This window comes from Chenopodium album, chromosome 18 (assembly GCF_948465745.1).
Source record: "Chenopodium album chromosome 18, dcCheAlbu1.1, whole genome shotgun sequence".
Classification (NCBI taxonomy): Eukaryota; Viridiplantae; Streptophyta; class Magnoliopsida; order Caryophyllales; family Amaranthaceae; genus Chenopodium; species Chenopodium album.
Window position 1 is genome coordinate 6,399,777 of NC_137851.1, and position 24,540 is coordinate 6,424,316.

Sequence of the window (24,540 nt, forward strand, 5' to 3'; positions counted from 1 at the left end):
CAGGGGTTACTTGTAATTTTCAGGGGTTACTTGTATGGATTACTTATTCAGGGGTTATTTGTATGGGTTATCAAGGGTTACTTGTATGAATTACTTACTCAAGGGTTTACTTGTATGAGTTACTTATTCAGGGATTACTTGTATGGGTTAGTTCAGGAGTTACTTGTATGAGTTACTTATTCAAAGGCTACTTATATGAGTTCCTTATCCAAGGGTACCTTGTAGGCCCTATACCAAACCAGTAACACCCTACAAGTAACCCCTTACCAAAACCAGTAACACCCTACGAGTAACCCCTGACCAAATCAGTAACACCTTAAAAGTAACCCCTGAATAAACCAGTCGCACCCTACAAATACTCTACAATCTACTCATATTACTATTGTTGTTTCTGTTGCTGAAATTTTGACGAAGAATGTTCGATCGAAGATTCCACAAATAAAACGAGCTCAAATTTCTCCGGTTCTCATCGATTTCACTACTTCAAATGTTGTTGATGATCTTAAGGTTAATTAATCGCAATTTTCCACAGCAATTTGGCACCTAATTTCTACAATTTCGGCCTTTAATTGCAGCAATTTGGCAAAGAGGAGAGAGAAAATGGGTGGAGTAGAGATATGGTTGTTGGTGATGTGTAGTTTAGCTTGGAGAAGAAGTTAAGAAAAGAAGAAAGAGAAAATGGGTGGAGTAGAGATATGGTTGTTGGTGATGTGTAGTTTAGCTTGGAGAAGAAGCTAAGAAAAGAGGAGAGAGAAGACTTGTGGTATTTAAAAAAATAATAATAATAATTGTGGTTAGTCACACCGTGTGGCCAACCACATACAAAAATTTGTGTTACAACTTTGATTGTATTAATAGTTCAGTTATCTTCAGTCATACTTGTAGTTTTATTGTATGCCAAGGTACATTATTTAACGGAGGAAGTGCAAAAAATACTATTTTACGTGACCGTATAATAATGCAATTTTAACAATTTAAAGTCTGCGCTTAATTAATGTAATAATCTTGTCCAAATTCTGTGTGCAAGGAGTTTTCGTGGTTGTTTAGTAAACTAAAAATATTGAGGATCTTTACTAAATAACAGATTACCCACACACAAAAAATAAGGAATTGTATAGTAGGATTTAAGAGTTCCCCGTGAGGAGGGGATCCTAATGTTCTTTTTTTTTTTTATCTTTATAAAAAATTAATAACCAAAAAACGTTCATAAAATATGAAGAATTTGTTCAAATATATTTGAAGGGGGGAAGAGCATACTCAAGTTTCCTAGCTTTACACGGCGTAATATATACAGTAAGGGTATACAGCAGGACTTTTTCTCAGAGTAAGTTCTCTAATTCTGTACATTACATACAAGAAATCACCTATCTTAGCTACATTACATGTTAATTTACTATAAAGAATGGCAAGAATTGCTCGAATCTGCAGTCATTCTCCTCTGACTTGCCACAAATTGTAACATTCCTCTTGTCTGTCAGATGATTATGTCTCAGTGGGCTTCTCGTCAAAAGGCAGAAGCCAGCACTTAGCTACTGAAGATCATCTCAATCCTTGTAAGTGCACTACATAGAAGCTGTTCGTGTTACAAGGAAGCAGCAGCATGGCGTGTGCCTTCTCCAGTGGTGGCGGAAGAGGGGATGATTAATACAGCGACAAATTCTGTTGGCTCAGTTGAAAAAGTATGGTGAATTTAAAACTTCCCTCAGTTCAAAGTCTCCTCGCTCGGGCAGAGGAGGAAAGGATAGTGTAGGGAAAGATTGCTGGAAACTTTCCAGTAACTGTCAATGATCCAAAGAAAAGAATAAAAAGATTCAGCTTTGGTAATCAAACATCAATATAAAGCAGATCATACAGTTAGTATATAGTTTCCACTCAAGCAATAATTTTTCAGAGTAATTCGAGAAGAAGCAAGGAATATCTTAAATGCATAACCAGATAGTTTTCCCTAATCTCTCTTTCCAGGAGAGGCCTTCTGCGTTACAACTGTAAATAGTTTTGCTGTTACGTTCATGAGCTATGCACAAGGCCATTTTTTATTTTACAATGGTATACCTATTCGTCAATTACCAATGTAAATCATAGACAGATAATAGCACAAATAAGCACCAGCTATTATCTACAAGCACAACTTACATTTTCCAATATTGGTTGTTCATAGAGTTCCACAAATTTTTCACGAAGTATCATGCTCATCTGATCCACATCGCACGCATGAGTCCAATATGAATCATGAACTCCTACAATCATCAAATGCAAAGAAATAAGCAGGAATCACATCTAAATCCCCTGAAATAACAAAGAAAGGAAAAGTTTTGAGAGTAAATACAAATACAAATATAAAACCTGCAAAGTTTAAGCCTGCTTGTTTGCAGGCCACTGCAGTCATCATCATATGTGACCCATCAAGGGAATGAACAAAATTTGGTGGAAAAGCTGACTTCTGTCGCTTAACCATAATCTGTGACAAAGGAAAAAGATAAAATAAAATCAATGGTTATGCTCAGTTATTGCAGAGTTGTGTAAACTGATTTGCAAAAAAAAATTCTCTATCTCCTCAGACATCCGTAACAACAATACTTTAGTTCAAGTTCAACAAAAGGCTTCATTGCTTATGAGACTGCAGCAACCAATGAAGAACTCACCTAGTATAAAGGTGCAGCAATCTCAGCAAAGAACAAAAGTGATATCATTAATAGTAGGAGTGAAAAATTTACAACGTGGATAATTTTGCAAAAAGAAACTATGGAAACCTGCACACAATAGACATGGTCATCTAGGATTTCTTTCACAGGAAAAGATATTGAAATTGTACTCCAATGCATTATAGGATTGTCTTGATTTAGCCATTTGCATACATATCTTTTCTAAACATTGTGACCACTTTCACTTAAATAAAAATACAGAAAATATATGCAAGTCATTAATAAAGCTTTCGTGACTACCATGAGCAACTTAAAAATTGGACAACAGAATTCAAGAATAATACCTTTTCAGTTTCTCTTTCCAGCGTCAACATTTGAAGGGATGTTCTGATCTGCATCATATATATCAAACAAGCGAATATTAATCTTCCTAAGATAAATTTCAAACAGAAAAAGGAAGGCAAACAGAGAAAGGGTAGATGATTCCGTACCAGATGCCTACCCTTCTTGCAGTAAGGTTGCACAACAGGAAGACCCAATGGCGTTGTCCACCTCACAGGCCGATTCTCTGATGCAATAATCTGCACAAATTTCAGCCATCAAGTAAATGCATATAAGGTAACACACACAAAGGATAAAGAAGCAAATGGTGGGGAGGCCACATCCACACAAATTCATATCAAAAGCTCACATCTTAAATAGCATGATTAGCATCACATAATGTTGCAATCTAAACCAGAAGTTTTGTAATTTAGGGACATGTTATACAGGTTTGTGTAAATGGGGATGGACATTTAGAATATTATTTATTACAGAAATTAATGGTTTTTAAGATTAATTCCTAGTCCTAATTTACTTCTCACAAAGGTACTCACCAATGGCCCGTCCATTTTAACCACATAAATAAAAAATATCAACATTTTAACCACAACCAATACACAAGCATGCAGGAAAAAAAAATAAAATGTAGCAGGCAGTAAAACATAAAAGCACATGTCTACGCATATAATTGTAGGTAGGAAAAACCTTTGCACAATCACCAAGCCAGCTCATAATACTACGGGCAGCTTGAAACATCTCGCCTAGCGCAGTTAATGTAACCTATCCAAACAGTAAGAAAACACTCATCAGTCAAGTCCATGGAAAGAACAGAATGGTCAAAAGTCCTGCTAACATAAGCAGGTTCTGCACTTAGTAGAAACTAAGCTCTAAGTCATCCACACAGTCTTACTCTGGCTGCATAACAAGCCGCCCCATAAATCTCTGTCTCATCACTAAATGCAGCACGTTCTTTTAACCTCCTCTTGATCTGCTCTCTAGCACCAATATAAGTGACACCATACACTGAGGTCATCACTGTCTGTTTAACCAATTTCCTGTCCACCTACATTTGGAAGAAGCGTAAGACTGTAAAGGTGAGAACATAACAGAGAGATTATAACTTACGTGGCAAGTCTATATTATTCAGCTAAATTCAGGCATCACAATGTAATAGACTAATCTTAGGAGGGGCAATTTGGGAAGTTTAATATTATTAGGTTTATAGTCCTTAGCTTTAACATAAATAGATAGAGGGGGAAGGGAAAAGGTAGGCATGAATTGGGTTATTGGAAATAGAGAGTGGCAACCTCAAGTTGCTAATAGGAGAGTTGTAGGCTAAACCTACTACCTTTGTAAGCTTTTAGCCATTATCAATCGAATTATCAAGCCTTTATCCTTATTTATTTGTTTTGTTAAATCAGAAATACTAAGCTAGAACATCAGTCCATTACACAAAACCTACTCAACACAAAGCGACTAATTAAACCACAAACCTGGTTGATCAGCTTCCTTGCATGCACAGTGTCTGGAAAATCAGCGGGATCTTTCTTGGCATCTGCTTGCATGATGGAAAGAACTCTGCATCATAAAATTACAAACATTCAATTGCCAGAGTTTTACGACAAAACTGGGATTTTATAAGCGTTCCTTAGCACAAAATTTTAATATAAGCATTCAAGGGAAACATGGAGAAAAATCTAATAAACACATCAGAGCATTTTCAAACCCAATGCTATACATTCAAAGCTTAAAACCGAATCAATGGTAACCGTCAGTCCATTAGCAGCATTCAAATATAAATAACCTGTACCTAAAATTCTCACAGCATTGTAGGCATTGAAACTGGCGATCACATAGAACGGACCTTACACTCACAAAGTCACAAATACATGCAAGTGATCTGAAGTAAGACTAGGGGGCATTGGGGGATGATGTCCTTAATCACAGCTGAATATAATATAAACTATAATGCAAAGCAAGGGAAAGTCAAGGGTCCTTACCTAGCAGCTATGCCTGAGTAAACATCAGCTGGTTTTTCTCCGGCAACAAGATTGACAGCTGCTGCTCCCAACTGAAACACAAATACTTTGTGAGAAATCAATAACTTTCTCGGCCAACATCCCCATGGAATTTTTCTAATCTACTTTTCAATATAGATCAACAACCCTCTCCTCCCCCACCCCAACCCCACCCCACCCCACCCCTCGTTCTCTCTCAAACTTCCCCTTCGATTTAATATAATTGGATATAACAGGAGGGAGAGTTCTCTAATTTCTACCCACACTTGATCCTATTATACGACATTTTCCTAATTTAAACTCACATGGCAGTGAGGGAAGAGAAATGGAGGAGAGGATAAGATAATCAACCTTAACCTAATCAATCAAACATTTCACAGCCTTACCCTACATTTGCAGTAAAGCTATGTCCTTTACATGCCAAATGAACTAAATGACCAATTATTAAACACTAATAGCAAAGACTTCGAAATAACAGAGAATGAGGGAACTACCTTATCTCTTCCAAGAGCAGCATAGTGCTGTAATCCATTGCAAGAACCATCCTATTCAAACAGAAAGGAGAATATTAATCAGCTCATATGTAGCTGAAAACTGCTCACACTTCACATTTTAAATTAGATGGGAAAAAAATTCATATGAAGAGTGCCAGTAAGTTACTTGGAAGAGGGGGGGAAAGAAGAATAGGTAAATATCAATTATCTTGTCTCATATTGGCAACCCAGCATCTTAGAATTACAGCTTGATCAAAACTAAGTGTCACAAAATGTCTATGTTTTTGACATGATGAAAGATTAGAGATGTTGAGTTCAAGAAGAAACATCTCAAACAAACTGTAACACGAAATGAGATTAATTCAAGAGAAACAAGCAGTTTGTTTATCCCTGCAATCCATAAAGAGCTCTGCATCATCTGCTCAATATTGAAAGGGGGGGAAATGCAGATATTTTTTTTTATAAATGGTAACTTAATGCTAGCAACACCTTAGTGCAGTAGCATATAATTCCAATGATTGTCTATTTGCCTGGGAATAATATAGCACAGAAAGTTAACATAATAAAGCTATCTTTGATCCTCGACAACCTAGAAACATAAACCTCTGCTTAATTCATCCTATTTCACGTGATGTAAGTTCAACCTGATAGGTCATGTGACAAATGTCCATCCCTCCAGTTAATTCACAAATGGTTTTTTTTTTCTTCAACTAAAACATATCTGCTTCTTTCACACTACACAGGCACACAGCACAGAGCAAGCTACTATTATCATCCACTCTTTGCATATTCAACAACCATAAGGACTTCCATAATCAAGGAATGTTGAAAAAGATAAGAAAGCATGAAATTACTCTCACTTTGAAATCCCTTAGCCTCCAACAGCAATACACAAAAGATAGCTAGAATAATAATATTTATTTTTTATTTATCAATATTTTTGGTGAATTCCATAAAAGCAGTTTGCCAGGTCGTGGAAGTTTATATAGCACAGGATTGTAATAAAATACTTGTACAAAGTTGCTTCTAGGGTGGCTCTGCTTTGGTTCTTTAATTGGATTGCATGATCTACCTTGTTAGATCATACATTTGCAAATCCTGCTGACCTCATTAGTTCTTGCAAGAATAAATTAATCAGAATGTTTAGCCAGATGCAATTGCATTGTTTAATCCCTAAAGTAAGGTATAGATACAGTGCATAATAAAGTAATTATTTTCTTTGCATGATCAAGATTATATGATTCGTCAATCCCTGACATAGAAAGAACAGCCAGCTAGGGAAAACTTCCTCAAACCAGTTCGTCCAACTTTGGTCATTATATACCAGTCCAAGATTTTTCAACATATCATTGGAAGCAGAAGGTTTGTTAGCAAATACCAAATAGTAATACGTAAAAATTTTAAATTCAAACTTACTGCAGTAATAGCCTATCCAACTGAACCATTCAAGGTAAACTTTAAAGCAGAAAGTCTTTAATTGCTCACCTGATGAACTGGAATATGGGACTTATATAATTCAGGGCAAGGACTTCTCAGAGCTTCCGCTAAATCAATACAGACAGCTAAACACTGAAAAGGATCTTCTGCTTTCAGCCACCAACACCTTCCTTCCAGGGGCTTATCCACAGAGTCAAATATATCATCCAAATGGTTCTCAGTAAATGCTATTCGACCCTCTAGAGATAATTTGTCAACGCCACCCGCATAAAGATTTGCCACATGTATTTTCAACCAACGCAATCCTGACTTTCCAAGAGCTCGACCCTCTGCAAACTCTAAAATGCCTCGACACATATCAGACCCTAGATGGTTCAAGTATGGGTGCATTGGATATGCTCGACCGCGAAAATCAACATTATGCGGATAGAAAAAGCCTTCCTCGTCCTTCATTTTCCGAGCAACCTATTTTTTGAAAAAAGGTACTAAAGTCATGTCTATACCATTACTTTAAGAAATACCTTAAGTGGACAGCTCAAGGATAATTTTACTAACCGCAAGTTTGAGTTCTACATCACAGCGTTGAGAATGTCGCTCCCGATTCTCTTTCTTTACAGACCTGACTTTCCACTTCCATGCCTTCAGCTCAGATTCATCTTCTGTGTCTGGTTTTTCTGGCAAAGGAACCTGCAATAAAAAAATAAAAAAATAAAAACACCATTTCGATTTTTTAGAATGGAAAGAGGAGCCTAACATGAGAACTAATATATTTAGAATGGAAAGAAACGAGATAACTCACATCATCTCGATCAACTAAGTCAGCCAGACGACCTCCATTAGCCCATACCCTATCTACAATGCTAAGAACTTTTTTATTTACCCTCCATTTCGTGTTTCCAAGTGTATCCAAGGCCTGTGCAATTTTATAAATAAATAGATAAATAAATAATATTGCTGCAAAGGATAACCAGTAGCAATTTTATACAGAATTTGTATCAGTCACTTTCAGTGAGCAAATTCGTAAGAACACAAGAAGTAGACAGAAGAATAAAGTGCAAAAGCAGATTACGCAGAAAGAGATCTTTTTCCCTCCCTGACCTCAAAAACTGATTTTAGTTGTTCCTCCGAGGCCGTCCTAACTGCTACTCTCTGATTCTTGGATCCATGAGTTCGCATGACAAATGATCGCAAAACCAAGTATGCTCCTTTATCATAACTACAACAAGCAACCATACAACAGTTAGAGACATAACCAGAATTTCAAGAAACCACATTGAGTCTGATTCTTAGGACATAACTAAGCCACTTTGAAGGTAGACCACTAGACCTTTGTTGTTGCAATTTCACAGAAACAAAAATACGAACCCAGACCCACACTGGGCCCCAATAAAGTTAAAATATCTGGGGAAAGCACAAGAGGCTAAATTGAAATTAAAGCCCGCAATAACAGCTCAGTGGAAAATCTAAGAGGGGGCTTTGGTTCCTCTTTCATCAGTTTGCATAGAGAAACCAAGTATCTAAGTTCACCACTCCTTCTCCCAGTGTCTTCCTATTAACTTTGCTGGTTCTTCTCACTCCATCCCTAGAACTCCTAGGTATTCCTTGTACTTAACAATTTAGATGCATCTTCCAGCTCTCACAAAGCACCACTCACTCAATACTTCTAGAAATACATCTGAGGGAAAATGAGCACATGGTCTTCAAAAGAAACACCACCAACAAAAGTTTCTACAAAATTACATAAAAAATATATGTAGCTTAATGTTGGAAAATTAGGGAAGAAATAATCAGTGATTAGCTCAAATTATGTCACACTTTTAATGGAACTAGCCAATGAAAGAGGAGACTAAAAAAAAGCACACTACAGGATTCAGACAGTATTGCATTTAGGAGGAACTTGAAGCTTGAATCTAAAAGGGTGCATGGAAGAAGTATTACAGAGAGAATACGGTAATTATTTATGAGGCTATAGTAATATAAGAGACAATGTGAATATGTGATACACAAAACTCAGACAGGGTTACCAACGAGACTGGTCAAAGTATTTGGGATTGTTATACACAAAAATTGATTATGTTTTAGGAGTATAAGGACTTAGAGAGCAAAGAGAATAATACACCATGACATGAAATATATGTAAAGTATGAGGCATAGGGTCATACCCAGTCCATTTTTCTGGAGGTACCAACATTGGCATATAAGGGATAACCATGTGCCTTGGCTGCAAAAGCAACAACAGATGTTTATGGTAACTGTTTTCCAAAGATTATAAACAATCTATAACAGGGGCAATAGCAAGTAAAAATGCTTTGCAGAGAAATCACCAAGTGCATAGACAAGTACAGGAAAAGCACAAATGAACTTCTAACTTTTAAGACCCAACAACAGAATTGATTTTATAAACTTTACAAGATCCAACTTACAGTTTTTTCAAGGCCTTTGATAACCAGTGGGTCACATTCAATCATCCCAAATCTTCTGCTGGTTTTCCTGTTAAAAAAAACCCAAAGTTCATTCTTATTTACATAGCAAATCAAACAGACCCGATTGAACTAGTTGATGCATTACAAGAGAGATATCTCATTACTTGTTCTCAGGGCCAACATTTTTCAGTGAATGCACAAAAGCTGGTCGAACGTCAGGAGCATCACTAGCTGATTGACTAACTGGAGGTTGTATGTATGCTGTTTGGACCAGCAACTCGATCAGACGACTCCCAACCTGCAACAAGGAAATGAGGATGCTTCCTTCTTATAAATGAGATATGGTACAAGGTTAGGGAAAAACAACTACCTTAGCCCTTGCCTCCGCACCCCAAGGCTTCAAATGACCTTGAGAATCAACTATTTTCAGCGCTTGTCGCCGCTTTTGTTTTTTAATTAAGCTATTTACGTTCTTTCTAAGATGCTGTTGCTCTTGGATCTCAGCATTAGAACCAGCTTCATCAGATTTTTTACATTTTTCACCTTTTTTCTTCTTTGTTTTCTCTAAAAATGTGTGTATCCTAACCTATATAAGCCATGTATCATGATAAAAAGCATTAGTACTTGAAATCAAAACATATGCCAAAATTCAAAGGAAGAAAACACGAGTTTACCCACTTCTTGTTCAATGGCTTCGCCTATAGCACAAGCCGCTTGAACAACCTTTGCAGAGCCATAGCCACTTGCAGTCATTAACATTCCCATCAACTTATGCATTGTTATAATTGCCATCATATCTGCAGGTAACTGATCAAAGTACGGCCCATATGCACCTCTACACTTCCCTTGCCTGATTATTTCTTGCTCCTCTATAATGCTATCTCGATATGGCTCAAACCAACCAAGAAACAATGACTTCATATATGGCAAATTAGGTGCCAGCTTATGCTCACACATATCAGCTAAAAGCTCCCTATACTCATTAGCTGCCTGTTGCCATGACTCAGTCTCAAGCTTTATCTGCCTATTCCTAAGCTTATGGTACTTGTAAGGCGGCATACCCGCCACCATTTTTGGCTGTCTTTGCCGAGATTCTCGCCATTTTGCCCTATTCTCTTCTTTTCTCATTTCCTCCACCAACTCCTGAATTTCATCAAAAACCGAATCATCATCCTCCAAATCCGTTGACGAGGTTAATTCGGCCTCGACAACACTAGCAAACCCTTTAGGACATAGAACATTTGAATTAGATTGTTTACTCAAAAACCCAGAAAGAGGTCTCTCCCCAATCTCTTCCTTCATCAATGACCCACCTTTTCTACAAAAACCCACCTCAGAAAAGTTCACTTTTTTACAATAACCCGTCTCAAACGGCCTAAATTTCAACCTCTCAGCTATAACACAATCATGGGAAACCCCCAGAAAGCTATAATTACGCGAAAATAAATTTGGGGTTCTAGAAATGGCTTGTTTAGCAAAGTTTCTCCACATAACTGTGGAATCAAAATAAGGGTTTACCACAAAAGTACTCCTTGATTTACAAATTGAAATATAAGGGTCAAAATTCTGCGATAAATTAGCAGGAAATGAAGAAATACTACTACTGGACATCAAATTGTTCTAATCGATTAACAAGAAATTCTTGGGAAAATGAAGAATTAGAGGAGATAGCAGAAAATGGAGTTACCAGAATTGTATGGGTAGAAGAAGAAGACGAGAAATACATATAAGTGAGTGTTGAAAAACCCCTTCTAAAACCTCAGCTTCTGGTTTGTTTTCGGTGAAACAGCCGACTTCAGGATGAAAGTGAAGTCCAGATTTTTGTACATTTGCTGAAAAATATCTTCAACAATTTTTACCATTGGAGGTTGAAGATAATTTGGAAGACATAATAATAAATACAGAGTATATGATTATTTGGTGATTAAGGGTTTAGGGTTTATGGTTGCTAATACAATCTCATTTAGGTCTGTTCACATTTACTGAACTGAATTGAACGGAATGAAACTGAACTGAGCAGACTTATTTGGCATTGTTTTTTAGTTTCCTGTTTTTTTTTTTAAACCAAAATCAATAACAGGAAACAAGATTTTTGTTTTTTTTTTTTTTTGTCAGTTTTCTAAATTATCAGGATTTTAATAAGTTTGACTAATTTTTTATTTATTATACAACATATATCATACATAGTATGATTTATAAATCAAAAAACCCAAAAAGAAAACCACAACAATGTCAAACGAACTTATTAATCCTTTTAATTGTGTTTTTTTTTTTTTTTTTTTTTTTTGCTTTGGAAAAAAAAAATTGTACTCCAATTTTTTTTTTTTTTCACCATTAGAAGGACGAAAGTTATAAAATCTGCTTGTCTCATTCATGTGATTTTTAATTTATGTGATTGAGAATTATTTCCTTAATTATAAGTATATAGCCAATATTTCAAAGAATTACTTGTGAAAGTGATACTATTTGACTATTAACCTTCATTTTAGTTAACTTAGTCTTTTTTTCCTTCTAAAATTTGACACCTATCTATCTAGACTTAGTTTGCCAAAATAAGAATAAGAATTAAAAAAAAATTAAAAAATAAAAATTAAATAAAAATTAAAAAATTAAAAAACAATGAAATTAAATAGTACTCCGTAATTATTAATATAAGCTGTAAACTAATTAAAACCATATTAAAATAAATTATTAGATATGTTTCTTAAAATTATAAGCTAGTATTTTCATTTTGATTATATATATTTTATTGCTGATTTAGTTAGCCATTTTATCGCGTGTAATAGCATACATTTCACCGTACATTTTTTAATTACTTTAGTAAAAGGACAGTTAAACTATTAAAGCAACAAATTACAACTACTCTATATAAAATACTTGTACTTCATTTGTGAATTGCAATATGATGTTGAGGTAGAGGATCCCCATTAGACAATACACCAACTTTTTGAGTTTAACTGTAAATCTAGTCCAACTGATTCCAGCCATTTTACGGACCCTTGACCAGCTGAGAGAGCATTATCTATCATTTGACCCTCAGCCTCAGTTTTCGAACTTTGGCCATTTTACTGCACAAAAAATGTGGCTCATCTCCCAGGCGCAAAAAGGCGACTTTATTTGGCCACATCTCATGATCATCTCTATGTAGCAACTTACAAAGAGTGGAGTAGTAGACTGATGGAGTAACAAATATCAGGAAGATTGAAGAATCAAACATTTGAGGCTAGACTTGCAAACTTCGACAGAATATGATTTGTCAGAATTAATATAGGACAAAGCTTTTTAATTAGTATATTTACATGAGAAAAAGCAAGAGCATTGTACAAACAACTCCTGCCTTTGCTCAGCATACACAACTAGACAAGGAAGACACAACAAGGTAATCATCATTGATCCCGACAGATAAAAAACTGACATGCAGTAGACAATCTGCCTCAGGATCAACAAGATACTGTTATTTCACTTAAAGATGAGGAAAAACAATCCCAGACCCCCACAACACTATCAAATATATAAAAGAAAGAAAAAATTACAATCTCAGTTCGTGGACTGGCCTCTTCTCCATCACCCTGTGGCTGAAGGCCTAAAACAATCAATATTGCACAATCCCACAGATCTTATCATCCCTCCAAATCTGCAAAATCAGTGATCGAAATAAACAACAGTTCAGAGGATAAGCTAGAACTGGAAGTGGCAAAAGAAATTAAGGGATGACAGTCAACAAAAGAAATTCTGAGTTGTTCTGCGTTTAACTGACCTATCAACACTATTCCGAGCTTTATCAGGCCGTTCAATAGAGTTATTTGCTTTATCAGGAAGATCTAAACTCTTCCTCGATTTTTCTCTCTTGTCGGTACTGGTTCTTGACTTGTCTCTTAAATCTAAGCTTTTCCTGGGTTTTTCTTTTTGGTCCATACTTGCTCTAGGCATTTCTCTTTGATCAGCACTTGATCTTGATTTATTATCTCGACAATCTGTGCTGCTCCTCCGTGGATGATCCAATCGTTCAGAACTCAATCCAGATCCGCTTCTTAATTGTGGTGATTTCTCAACAACAGATATGAACTTTTTAAGATGTTTTATGTACTCTGGATAAAGCTCCAAGTCACAGTGATTTCCACCTTTAACCCATAATGGCTCATACTTTTCTTTACAATTCTCCCACAGTTGCTTACCATGAGACCAATCAACCACGTCATCAGATGTCCCCTGCAGCACCAACAAATGTAAGCATATCATCATCTTCTCATACAAGTATAAATGAGTTGGCAGGTTGGCACATGGTTGTCTAAATTTGAAATAGAACTGAACAGTGAAGATAGATTGAGTGCCTGATCAAATTTAGATAGGAGGTTACATTCATGTTCATATGTGATAAATTCTTGCTCAATGAAGTGGATGTGCAACTAAGATGAAACACTACACCAAGAGTCCAGTAAAATCTTGACAGTAAAAGGAAGTTTAACAATCACCAGTCAATAAATACAGATATGACTAGATTTAGGGATAGCAAAAGATCATAGTGTTGTACCATACACCCTTTGTACTCCCAGACTCACTCAATAAATCTAAACTGCCTCCCTAATTAAAATCATTAGCATGGTCAAGTAACAAAGAAAATCACCATGGATAATTGATACCTGAACTATAGTTAAACTTTAGTGCGCGCCTTACTCTCAACACCTACTCCCTTCCCCCACCCCACCTCCACAAAAAGAAAGAATAAAAAAGGTTTAACAGAATTTCTTGACACACTAAAATAACAAGCCATAATAACATCATGAATTTTCACTAAATAGTTAAGATTATGATTATTCAAGGTTCCTTCTTGCACTCAATCAAAATTTAGAACTTTAGAAGAGAGTTATGTTGGGGATCAAAGAGGGCAGAAAAGAGCCAAATGGTAAGTCAAATAGCCACCTTTGCAATATGTCTACACTTAGGAGGAATCTTGATTTGCACTAGTGTAAGAACAATAGTTGACCATTCCAAAATTACATCAAATTTTCCAACAAGTAGATTTTACTTTGAAAATAAGACATACCAAGTTTCAATCGATTTTCCATTCCCGGAATCAACAAACCCAACCCCACACCAAGCCATCCCCCCAGTAATATATGACAGAGTATTATAGCTGTACACTTGTAATAAATAAGATTGTGAACACACTGATATTCATTCCAGTGCCTTCACAAAATTTTAAATCCAAGTCATTGTACTCCATACTACATTTACCTACCATGTGGGTAGCCAGGTGACATTAGCAACATTAAGCCTTAAGAGTTACAATCTTACTAGTTACCATATAATATAGCTACATGTTATCACTTACTTTTATTTTCTTTTATAGCCCTTCACGGGACTTTTCTAACCTCCCCTTGAGGATATTGTAGGTGCTGTGAAACCATGTTAAGTTTCTTTTTATATTATTGTCAGTCTCCACCCCTCATTTGCACCAAAGAAGAAACAAATACCAAGAAGAACGAGGTTTAAACTATGTTATAGCTGCCAGCCTGCCACCACACATACAACTCAAAACCACCACAGTACCCACAGGATCACAACTCCCATATGCTCACAATATTCAAAGAAGACACCATAGAATTCCAACCCTTCAACAGATACAACAAATAAACGATGATTACAGACATGACCACACCACAAAAACATTTTCTTCACCCATCCATACTCCATAGTGCGGTTTTCCGCCTGATAGGTGGTAGCTAGGGTTCTTCCTCTCCGATTCTTTGAGTTCATTTTATTTTGTATATCTAGCTAAAACTGAGACCTGACTACATTCTATAAGTAACTATCCTATTTGATCCTTGGCTGAAAACAATAAAGCAGAGGTATACAATAGCCACCATCACACAACCATTTTTAAATATATTCAGAAAAAACAAAATAAAAGCTCAGCAACATGTCATGTTGGTCCAATAGAGTTTAGAGTTTTGGACGCTACTTGAGTTCAGGAAAGATAACAGACAAGCCAATTGCATTTATCCCTCACTATCTGCGGCAAAGAAAGCTTTACTTCTCCAACTTCCTTATATCTCAATTACAAGTTGTTTTCTTATATTCCTTCTTATTTAAATTGTTTTCAATTAGAAGCATACATGCTTTCCAGATACCCTATTGGATGATTTCTTAGAGCACGTTTTCCAAGTGGAATTCTGAAGCTACCTGCTTAAAAACACATAGATGACAAGAAACTACTGGTTACACTTGCTCCTAAACAGTCTGCAGCTGAGAAAGTTTTACTCCAATCATTTTCCCATTTCCATCTTAATAAATATGTTGCTTTCTTCATATGCTATCTGAGTTTCCCTTAATTATATTCCTTAAAGATACTAGTAGTGAGGCAACACCGCAACACTCATAAAAAAAAGTCTCCAGGATTCTTCCCACCTCAAATAATTGATTCAACAAAATCTCTTGACATGTATCTCATTAACAGTGCATTGATGAAATTTTTTGACATGGCAACACACCACACATTACATCTTTACATAATTGTTTTGATCTAAGTAATTGGTAGTTCCATCTTTCACTTAGATAACAATAAGCATTGGAGTCAGAGGGATGGCAAAGAGCCAATTGCCAAGTCAAGTAGCTACTTATACGGCTATAATGCAACATATCTGCAGTAAGGACTTTCGACTTCCATAGTGTAAAAACAATAGTAGTCCATCCCAATATGGCAACTAACCTTTCAACAGATAATTTTTGCCTTGATGATAAGATATAACAAGCTTCAAATCTTTCCGTTCTTACACTCAATTAATCCATAACCATGCCCAGCCACCCCTCAACATGCCCAGCCACCCCTAAATAGACAGTGGTAGAATAACTAACACTTGTACTCAATAGAACTTGAACATACTGAGTTACATTTGTCTCTTTACATATTTCAAACCTAAAATTCTCTGTACTCCAGAACCAACTCGTAATACCATCAAATATTCAGGTATGTGATCAGCCTCTTCCCTAAGCTCAAAATGTAAAAAGAAGACATCGCAAGAGTCCAACCTTTCAACGGCAACAACAACAAAACATATGATGTACTGCCAGGTGCCAGTCAAGTCCACTACTTCAAGAAAATCCAAGTTCATCCATTGATTTTTCTTGGCTGAATGCAACAGAAAGGAGATGTACAAAAATTGGCATTACACACACAATCACTCAAGGTTACAGAGGGCAAGTAACACCATATCAGTCTTGCAGCGTGTTGGCCAGGAAAATTGGTAGATTTTGGAAGTTACTTGTATTCAAGAGAAGTATATGACAACCCAACTGCACATATGTCTCTCATAGACTGAACCTCAGAAAGCTTTACTCCTCTAATTTCCTTGTTTCCATCGAAAACTCAAGTTGTTTTCTGTATTTGCTGATTATATGAGTTTCTTTCAGTTAGAAGCATACATATTTTCTAAATTTTCGAAGTTCTTGAATTCTACTAGAGTTGTTGAGATCAAAATCAATGAACCTCCTAACCTAAAGTGTCTGTAGTAAAGTGCATTATTAATTTGCTTCTCATTTAAGTTGCTTCTAATTTTGCAGCGTACACATATTCCAAACATCAGAGTTATGAATTTCTTCCTTCAACCCCAAAGAAACACAAATGTAATAAAAAATCTCACATAGTTACAGGTAAAAACCTCCTTCAACCCCAAACAGACATAGACGTATCAAAACTCTCTTATAATTACAGGTAAAAAAAATAAAAAAAAAACTTCCCCAAAGATTGTTATTCTAACTATGAGCAAATAATCTTCACAAAGATCAGAAGCACACACCATACAACAAAATTCCATACTGCATCAACATTATAATGTAAAGGCACCCTTATATTATTACAATTACAATTTGAAGGATGTATAAAGGCACAAAGCACAATTCGAGCAAACAATTAAATGCAGCCTATGCAGGAACCTCAATGTAGTATGATATCAAAATTTCAAACTGTTGACGAGTCAGAGGATACTTACATGAATTACTAAAACAGGGCAACTGACCAACGGTATTTTGTCAATATTCTGCATTACAAAGAAATAAAGTTAGAAAACTTGCACTTGTGTATCAAAGCTGCTTGTCAGTCAACAAACACCTAAACCCACCTTATATATGTCAAACCAATATGACCTTTTTACTGGATACATAACCCGTAAGCCAGACATAATTGGACTATGAAGCACAACAGCTCTTAATTTTGGTAATCGAGTAGCTAAATCTAATGTAGGCCCACTTCCAACAGACTGCCCATATAATATAACATCTTCCTCCTTCACTCCATATCTTTCCACAAGACATCTATATGCAGCCTCTATGTCTGCATAAGTATTCTGCTCATTCGGCTGCAGGAACATAAGAACATAGAATTATATCTTCATCAGTGTTTTCGTCGGATCAAAATCAAAATTTATCTTTACAAGGTAAATAAAAAGGGGCAGTACTTGGTGATGCATTAACATACCTTGCCTGTAGACTGTCCATACCCAGAATAATCGTATCTGCAAGCAACAAGAAAACTAGAAAGGATCAACCTACAATCATAAGCTAGCTAACTGTTAAACAGATTCAAACAAACAGTGATCAGTCTGATCACAAATCAAAACAGCTCAAAGTAATGTCACCATGAAACCCGATAAGGGATACATCAATTAGCACAATAATTCCAAATAGTAAAATTCAGCTCATTAACAATAGAAACTTCATCATTGCAAAAAGCTTCACAAAGGTCAAAGGTACATAACAAACCCTTTCTAGGTCTCTAATCATCTCCGACGACTCCACCTAATCACCTTAATCTGATAATCTTTCTACACAAAAAGATGGATTAAAGCATGTTCTCAAACTTACACTTCTTAGAAAATAATACAGACTATAATTACTATTTCAACAAACAAAAAATCTTGCTTTCCCCATTAAATTAACCACAACCACCCAAAACAATCAACAGTTCCTGCCACACTATACAACAAACAAACACTGAAAAGCAAAAAATCCCCCCATCAAATCAAAGAACAACACACATACACCAAATTTTATTCTTTTTCAATTCCATCAAATCAACTACAGAAAACCCAAAAATAATAATAAAAAATTGTAATTAACAGAATTAGAAGTATAAATTAATAAATAATAATAATAATAATGATGATTGAGTTCGTGAATTTACCCCATCAAATTGACTCTGAGGTGAATACTGAGCTCCCCAAAAAGCTCATACATCTGTCCCAAATCAGCAGCATTACCATGAGAATATAGAACAGTGAGTTTTGCCATTGGATTTCTCATAAAAACTGCCACAATTTCATTCCCTTTTTTTGTACTTAGCTTCAAAACATCTGCATTTTCTCTCTCCACCACTTCACTCATCTTCATCTTCCCTGTCCCTTCCTCCATCACCACCTTATACGACGGTGGGTCCGGCGGAAAGAACGCAAATTTCGCCGCCATTGTCGATGTCACCGCCCCCATTTTATCAAAATCCAAGATTAAATTAGCTCAAAATTTGCAAGATTTACAAAATTTGGGTTTCTCTACAACAATTGAAAATTCGAAATCAACAAATTCATCAAAATTTATTTCTATTTTTAGAAAAAATATAGATATAGCTATGAAATTAACACCATTGAACACCAACAAAAATTGAAAAATAGGGATTTTAAATAAATAAAAAATAGTAATAAAAAGATTGCAAAATCAATTTAAGCTACAGGCTTTAATTTTAAATACAAGAAAAAAGATAAATACCAACGTTAAATTACCAGGAAAAAATAAAAAATAATAATAAAAAATAAAAAAGCTAATTGCTTTCCTCAAAAATCATGTGAAGTGGAAGCGACTTTCTCTCTCTTCTTGAATTTCTTTCTCTATGTACAGTAAACATGAATCATCGAAATCTACAACAATTGCATTAAATTAGGGCTAGGGTTTCGAGAGAAAGGGGAAATTTTAAAAAATTGCCCTTTTTTTTTGGTTTATTTTTTTATTTTAGGGAAGAGTGGCTTTAGCAGAGTGTAAAGTGTTAGATCTGTGTTGGATTTGTTTTATTTTCGTTGGTAATAAATAAATTTTGAAAGTCAGATGTCCAAATGTGAAATAGAGGAGAGAGAAATTTATTAAAGAGAGTTTTCCGGTGAAATATTGAGGTGGCACGTGCCGCGGAGTATCGGAGTCGGAAAGACCCGTTTTATAAAATTATTGAGGGCGTTTCTTGAGCTAGAACTCATGGATCGTATTATCATAACATCGTTGCCTCGTAGGTATGAATGATATCTACTCTTTCCGTTTTAAAATATTTGCTTAATTTCTCTATACATAGATGTTTAGGAGAAATTGGAGAAAATAATGGAACATGAAGATAGTGGGATAAATTAAAGGATAAAAAATTGTAAAAGTTATAAGTAGATGAGAGAATTGGAAGAGTGAAAATATAAAATTAATGAAATATGGTTTATGTTGGGTCCACTAATTGAGAAAAATGAATTATGTAATAAATATTGTAAGACCATTTCATATAAGAAAATGAAGCAAGTATTTAAAAACGACCGAAAATGAAAAGTAGAACAAGTATTTAAAAACGGATGTAGTACTTCATAACAAAATATATGTCTTTATTTGGTAAAAAGCTTTTTAAAAAACTTTTAGCTTATTAGAGGTTTTAAAAAGCTCATAAATTTTAGCTTGTTTGGTAAATATATGTCTTATTAGAGGGTTGACTATTTAAAAAATTTAATTTGGATGTTTGGTAATATGTTTATTGAAAGAGCATTTTGGGCTCAAAAAACTGTTTTAGAATAAATTATTTCTCGTTATAAGAGTTTTTTGAAATAAACTTATTGAACAATTAGATTTATAACTATGAAATACAATCAAATAGCTTATAATTAATAGCTATTTGTATTACCAAATACTTTTTATACAATCAGTTATTTACAACAAGTCAGTCAAGTAAACTAATATAACCAGTTAGTCATAACCAGTTAATACAGCTAGCTCCATCTATATTTATAAATAAAAGTTTTGTTTAGTGTTTATTTTCTCTCAAATTTACAAGTAAATTATATTTCCTTTATTTTAAATTTCGAGACGAAACTTGTTTTAAGGAGGGTAGATTGTAATACCCTAAATTTTCCATTCTAAGTTTCGGAGACGAAACTTGTTTTAAGGATGGTAGATTGTAATACCCGGATATTTTGTTATCTTTATTAAAAAAAAAAAAAAAAAAAAAAAAAAATAGAATTTATATATATTTTAAAGTGTATTTTCTTATTTGATAAAATTATAAAATCCTATTTTATTCTAGTAAAATATAGGACACCTATTAATATTCTTAAACCCTAACCAATATAAATATTTTGTTGCTTCGTTATAATAATTATTATTATTCATCCAGTTGCCGTTTTCTAGCTTCCTCCTCTTCTCTTGTGCTTTAATTTGGAACAAGCAATTGCTTAAGCTCCACTAGCAATTTAGCAATATAATTCTCCTCTTATAACTTCATGCCTTTGATTATTATCTTAATTCTCCACTAAACCTTTTGTCATGACAATTAAGTATTGTATGTAAGTCCACGTATCCCATTTAACATGTTGTTTCGCAAGGAGTGCAATTCGTGAGTCGAGAGGCACAGGGTTACCCTGCTCTTATATTTTCTTAATTGTTTCTAAAAGGTAATCACACTATCGATCCTTAAGAGTTATTTGATTATAGAGAGTTGTTTGATTATAGATTATTGATTGTATTTCATATTATTGTGTGTAAATTTTATGATTTATTATTTGTATAATCAAAATTTATATATATGCAATTAGTTGTTGTATTGTATAATTTAATTACCGTATTGATTGATTGTGTTATTTATACTAGGGTTTTTAATGTTGTGGCTCTAGGGAGTATTATTATTGAGGTTTTAGGGTTATTAATGCAAAATATTATTTTTGGGTTGTGAGTTAATTAATTTTGGGTGTTAGTTTTATTGCCCTATAAGAGTTGAGATATTTTTGTGAATCGAATTATTATGTTATTTGGGAACATTGAGATATTATTTATTAAGTAGTGAATGGTTATTTGATTGATGTATGAGATCATAAGGTTGAGAATTATATTTTGTTCTTGATTTGAAGCTCGGCGTTATAAACCTTAGTTCGTAGCATGTTGGTAAGGAGATGATGATGGTCATTAATTAAGAATGAGGTACAATCTTAATTTATATTTTTCTATGGTCCCTTATGGTGGGTTTTGACTCATATTGGTCATGGTTAGAGGTGTTTTCTGATTATTAAGAGTAGTCAAGTTTTTATACTTATTGGTTTGTTATTCGAATTACCCATGATGTCAAAAGCTAGGTATAAAACAAAGAGTGTGGCACACTTATGGGATGGATGAGTTAATTGAGTAAAATATCGTATTATTATTCGAGGTTGGATTCGACAAAGGTTACTTTTCAGATTACAATGTGTAATGTAGTTTTAAACTACATTGTTTGATTGAGCTAGTAATGTCAATTATTTCATTATTCTTTATATTATCGTATGTGATGATTACTCAGCTTTTTGCTGACGTGTGTGTTTGTTTGTTGTGCTACTTGTGCTTGCGGCCATGTCTTTTTCTTATGGTGGCTTCGCGACGATCTATTTTGAAATTTGTTCTTAATGGTGAGTAGTCAAGATTTTCTGAGCAGGATAAGCAAGTGATCGTAACTAAATGAGCTCAAGTGTTTCGATTAGTGTGTTGTAATACCCCATATTTTTAATGTATTTTATAAATTATTTATTTATTTGTAAAATATAATTTTTGGTCAAATTATTTTTATCATGGGATTTAAATAATACAAGGTTTAATTTTTGGGTTAATAAGTTTCAATCCGAATATAGTCCATCTCCATAATAAACCCATTCATTCTATTTTTACATTTAGGCTACCTATTCTATTATTCAAGACCACAATTTTTATAAAGCTCAAACCTACCCTAAACAACCTTACACTATAAATACCCATTCAATCTCCAAAAATTTTCCACATAAAAGGTTAGTCTTATTTTCTTTGTCCTTTATTTATTCCTTTTATTTTTGACCTTTTCTTTTTCTTTTTCTTTCTTTCCCTTTTTCTCCATGCGTGAGCTACTGCTCACAGCTGTTGCCGCTACTCTGTTCGCCGCCCTTGCCCGCTAGAAACTGGCGCCGACCACCAGCCCGGCTGCCGCCATGGCCGGCCCTCCTTATTCTCTCCTTCCTCCTTTGTTTTTACTACTTGTTTAATTTTAAATATATCAGTTTTGGGTTTCGATTTATAGTATGAATATTATATTTTTAGTATCAAATTCACGATTTTAATGGTTTAAACTTATAATTTTAGATTACAATTATGTCTTAAATTTTCAGATTTTGTAATTTATAAACCTAGGGTTTTGATTTATGAAAGATGGGATTTTTAGGGTTCTTATATAAATTGATTTGGGGCTTTTATATATCTAGTGATTCTATGGATTAATTAAGCATAAAAGTGATGTTTTAGTGAAGTTTTGAAGGGTTTTTAATTAATCTAAAATGCTGGAATTTTGCCTAAAGTATTAGTTTTGGTGTTTTATGAAAAGGGTATAATTACACATTAAAGAAGAGTTTAGTTAAGGGTTTTAAAATAATTTTCAGATTATTATAAGTTGTTTAAAGTAAGTTTAAGTTGCTGGAAATTGTGTATATAAGGGTAATTAATATAGTATTATTGTCCCTTTATGTAGGAGACTTGGTTCGGGAATTGTTGTAATGTTCTTGGCTACTTTAAGAGTTTATTTGAGGTATGTACGCGTATTCGGAAATTTATTAAGCGTGTAGAAACATGATAGGATTTATTTGAGTGATTCCAAGTAGTGTCATGCTAGGAATTGGTTGGAATGGTTGAATTGAAATGAGATTGGTGATTTGAAATGGATTGATTGAATTGAGAATGGTTTTAGGGAATTATTTGTGAAGCATGTTTGGTTGAAATAAATTATTTATTGGATTGGTGATTGGAAATAGTTAATTCGACATGTTGTATACGAACCACACTTTTATTATTGGCATGATAATGAGTATGTTTAATGAAACTAAATGTTTAATTTGGTTTGGAATAATGAAAAGGAATTTTATTATGGTTCATATAATTTTTATTGATGCTATAAGCATGAGGAAGGAGCTATTTAAGTGTCTTTATACACGAGAAATAAATTATATTTTTGGTGCCTTAGTGCACTTAAGGTGTTTTCAACACCGAAGGATAGGATTTGTGGCGCATTATGCGTTTAAGATGTCTTTGGCACCGAGGTAGATTTAAAAAGGGTTCAACATTAAATATTATGTGGTCACTAATTAGTCAAGAATTAAATTGGTATGTTTGATTGTTTAAATAATTAAAATAATTGTTTGTGTAATGGTTTGAGAGTCATCACCAAGTCTAATAATATGTAAATCAACGTAAAGTGAAAGAGATTACGCACCAAAACTCTTGGAACGTATATACCTTGAGTATGAACATATGGGGGGAGTTATGCGACTTTATATTTGACAATAACTTCTAACGGGGGTAAAGGACGCTGTACTTTTCATTTTATTATGCGCAGGAATTCCGCCACTTACGAGTGGTTCTTTTATACTGGCACGGTTAGCTCTTGTGTTAGTACCCCTTTATTGGGGCAGGTTAGGGGGAAATCCGTTCGATGCGTAATCAAGCTAAATAAATAAATTAGTTATTTATTGGATGATCATGTCGTATGTTGTGTGTTTGTAAACAGGTGCAATACGGTAAGTTGTGTGATGATAGGGTGAAAGCATGTTAGTGTGTTTTTTTACGCTTATGTACTCAGCGTTGCTGATTGTGTGTTTGTATGTTTGTTTGGCCTTGTCTTTACCTTGGCCCTACGATGACCCATTTTTAATAGAGAGTAGAAAAAACAAGTGGAGAGAAGCTTTTCAGGTGATGAAGCGTATTTATGATGGACATGAGTGAATAGCGAATCATGCCAGTTTCCATAAGTTTACGATGTGTTTATTGCTTTAATTATTTCATTATATTATGCTTGTGAGACTAACACAAAGGTTTTTAAGTTGGTTTGGTTTTGTTAAGGGCCTACAATGGTTCCAAGTTGTAAGTTGACTTCGTTTTACTTTGGTTTGACTTTACTTTCGTTTGGTTGACTATTAAGTTGAATGGTTTTTGAATG

The 24,540-nt window shown here is 34.5% G+C and overlaps 2 protein-coding genes across 2 annotated transcripts; both read right to left on the minus strand.

Moving 5' to 3' along the window:
- Positions 1-1,207: 1,207 nt before the first annotated feature.
- Positions 1,208-11,278, minus strand: LOC145591329 (DNA-directed RNA polymerase 2, chloroplastic/mitochondrial-like). Its single transcript, XM_081647759.1, has 19 exons — positions 10,014-11,278; positions 9,706-9,921; positions 9,500-9,633; positions 9,336-9,402; positions 9,075-9,133; positions 8,011-8,128; positions 7,712-7,825; positions 7,468-7,599; positions 6,961-7,377; positions 5,476-5,526; positions 4,964-5,034; positions 4,457-4,541; positions 3,874-4,026; positions 3,669-3,743; positions 3,134-3,223; positions 2,987-3,034; positions 2,344-2,458; positions 2,134-2,237; positions 1,208-1,778 (listed from the first exon to the last, which is right to left on the minus strand). Exons 1-19 carry the CDS (start codon positions 10,944-10,946, stop codon positions 1,668-1,670), a joined length of 3,093 nt encoding a protein of 1,030 aa, XP_081503885.1. The 5' UTR covers positions 10,947-11,278; the 3' UTR covers positions 1,208-1,667.
- Positions 11,279-12,536: 1,258 nt separating this feature from the next.
- On the minus strand, positions 12,537-19,366 carry LOC145591330 (uncharacterized). Its single transcript, XM_081647760.1, has 6 exons — positions 18,514-19,366; positions 17,809-17,845; positions 17,453-17,689; positions 17,324-17,371; positions 13,093-13,544; positions 12,537-12,969 (listed from the first exon to the last, which is right to left on the minus strand). The coding sequence occupies exons 1-6, from the start codon at positions 18,813-18,815 to the stop codon at positions 12,900-12,902; spliced, it is 1,146 nt and encodes a 381-aa protein (XP_081503886.1). The 5' UTR covers positions 18,816-19,366; the 3' UTR covers positions 12,537-12,899.
- Positions 19,367-24,540: the final 5,174 nt, after the last annotated feature.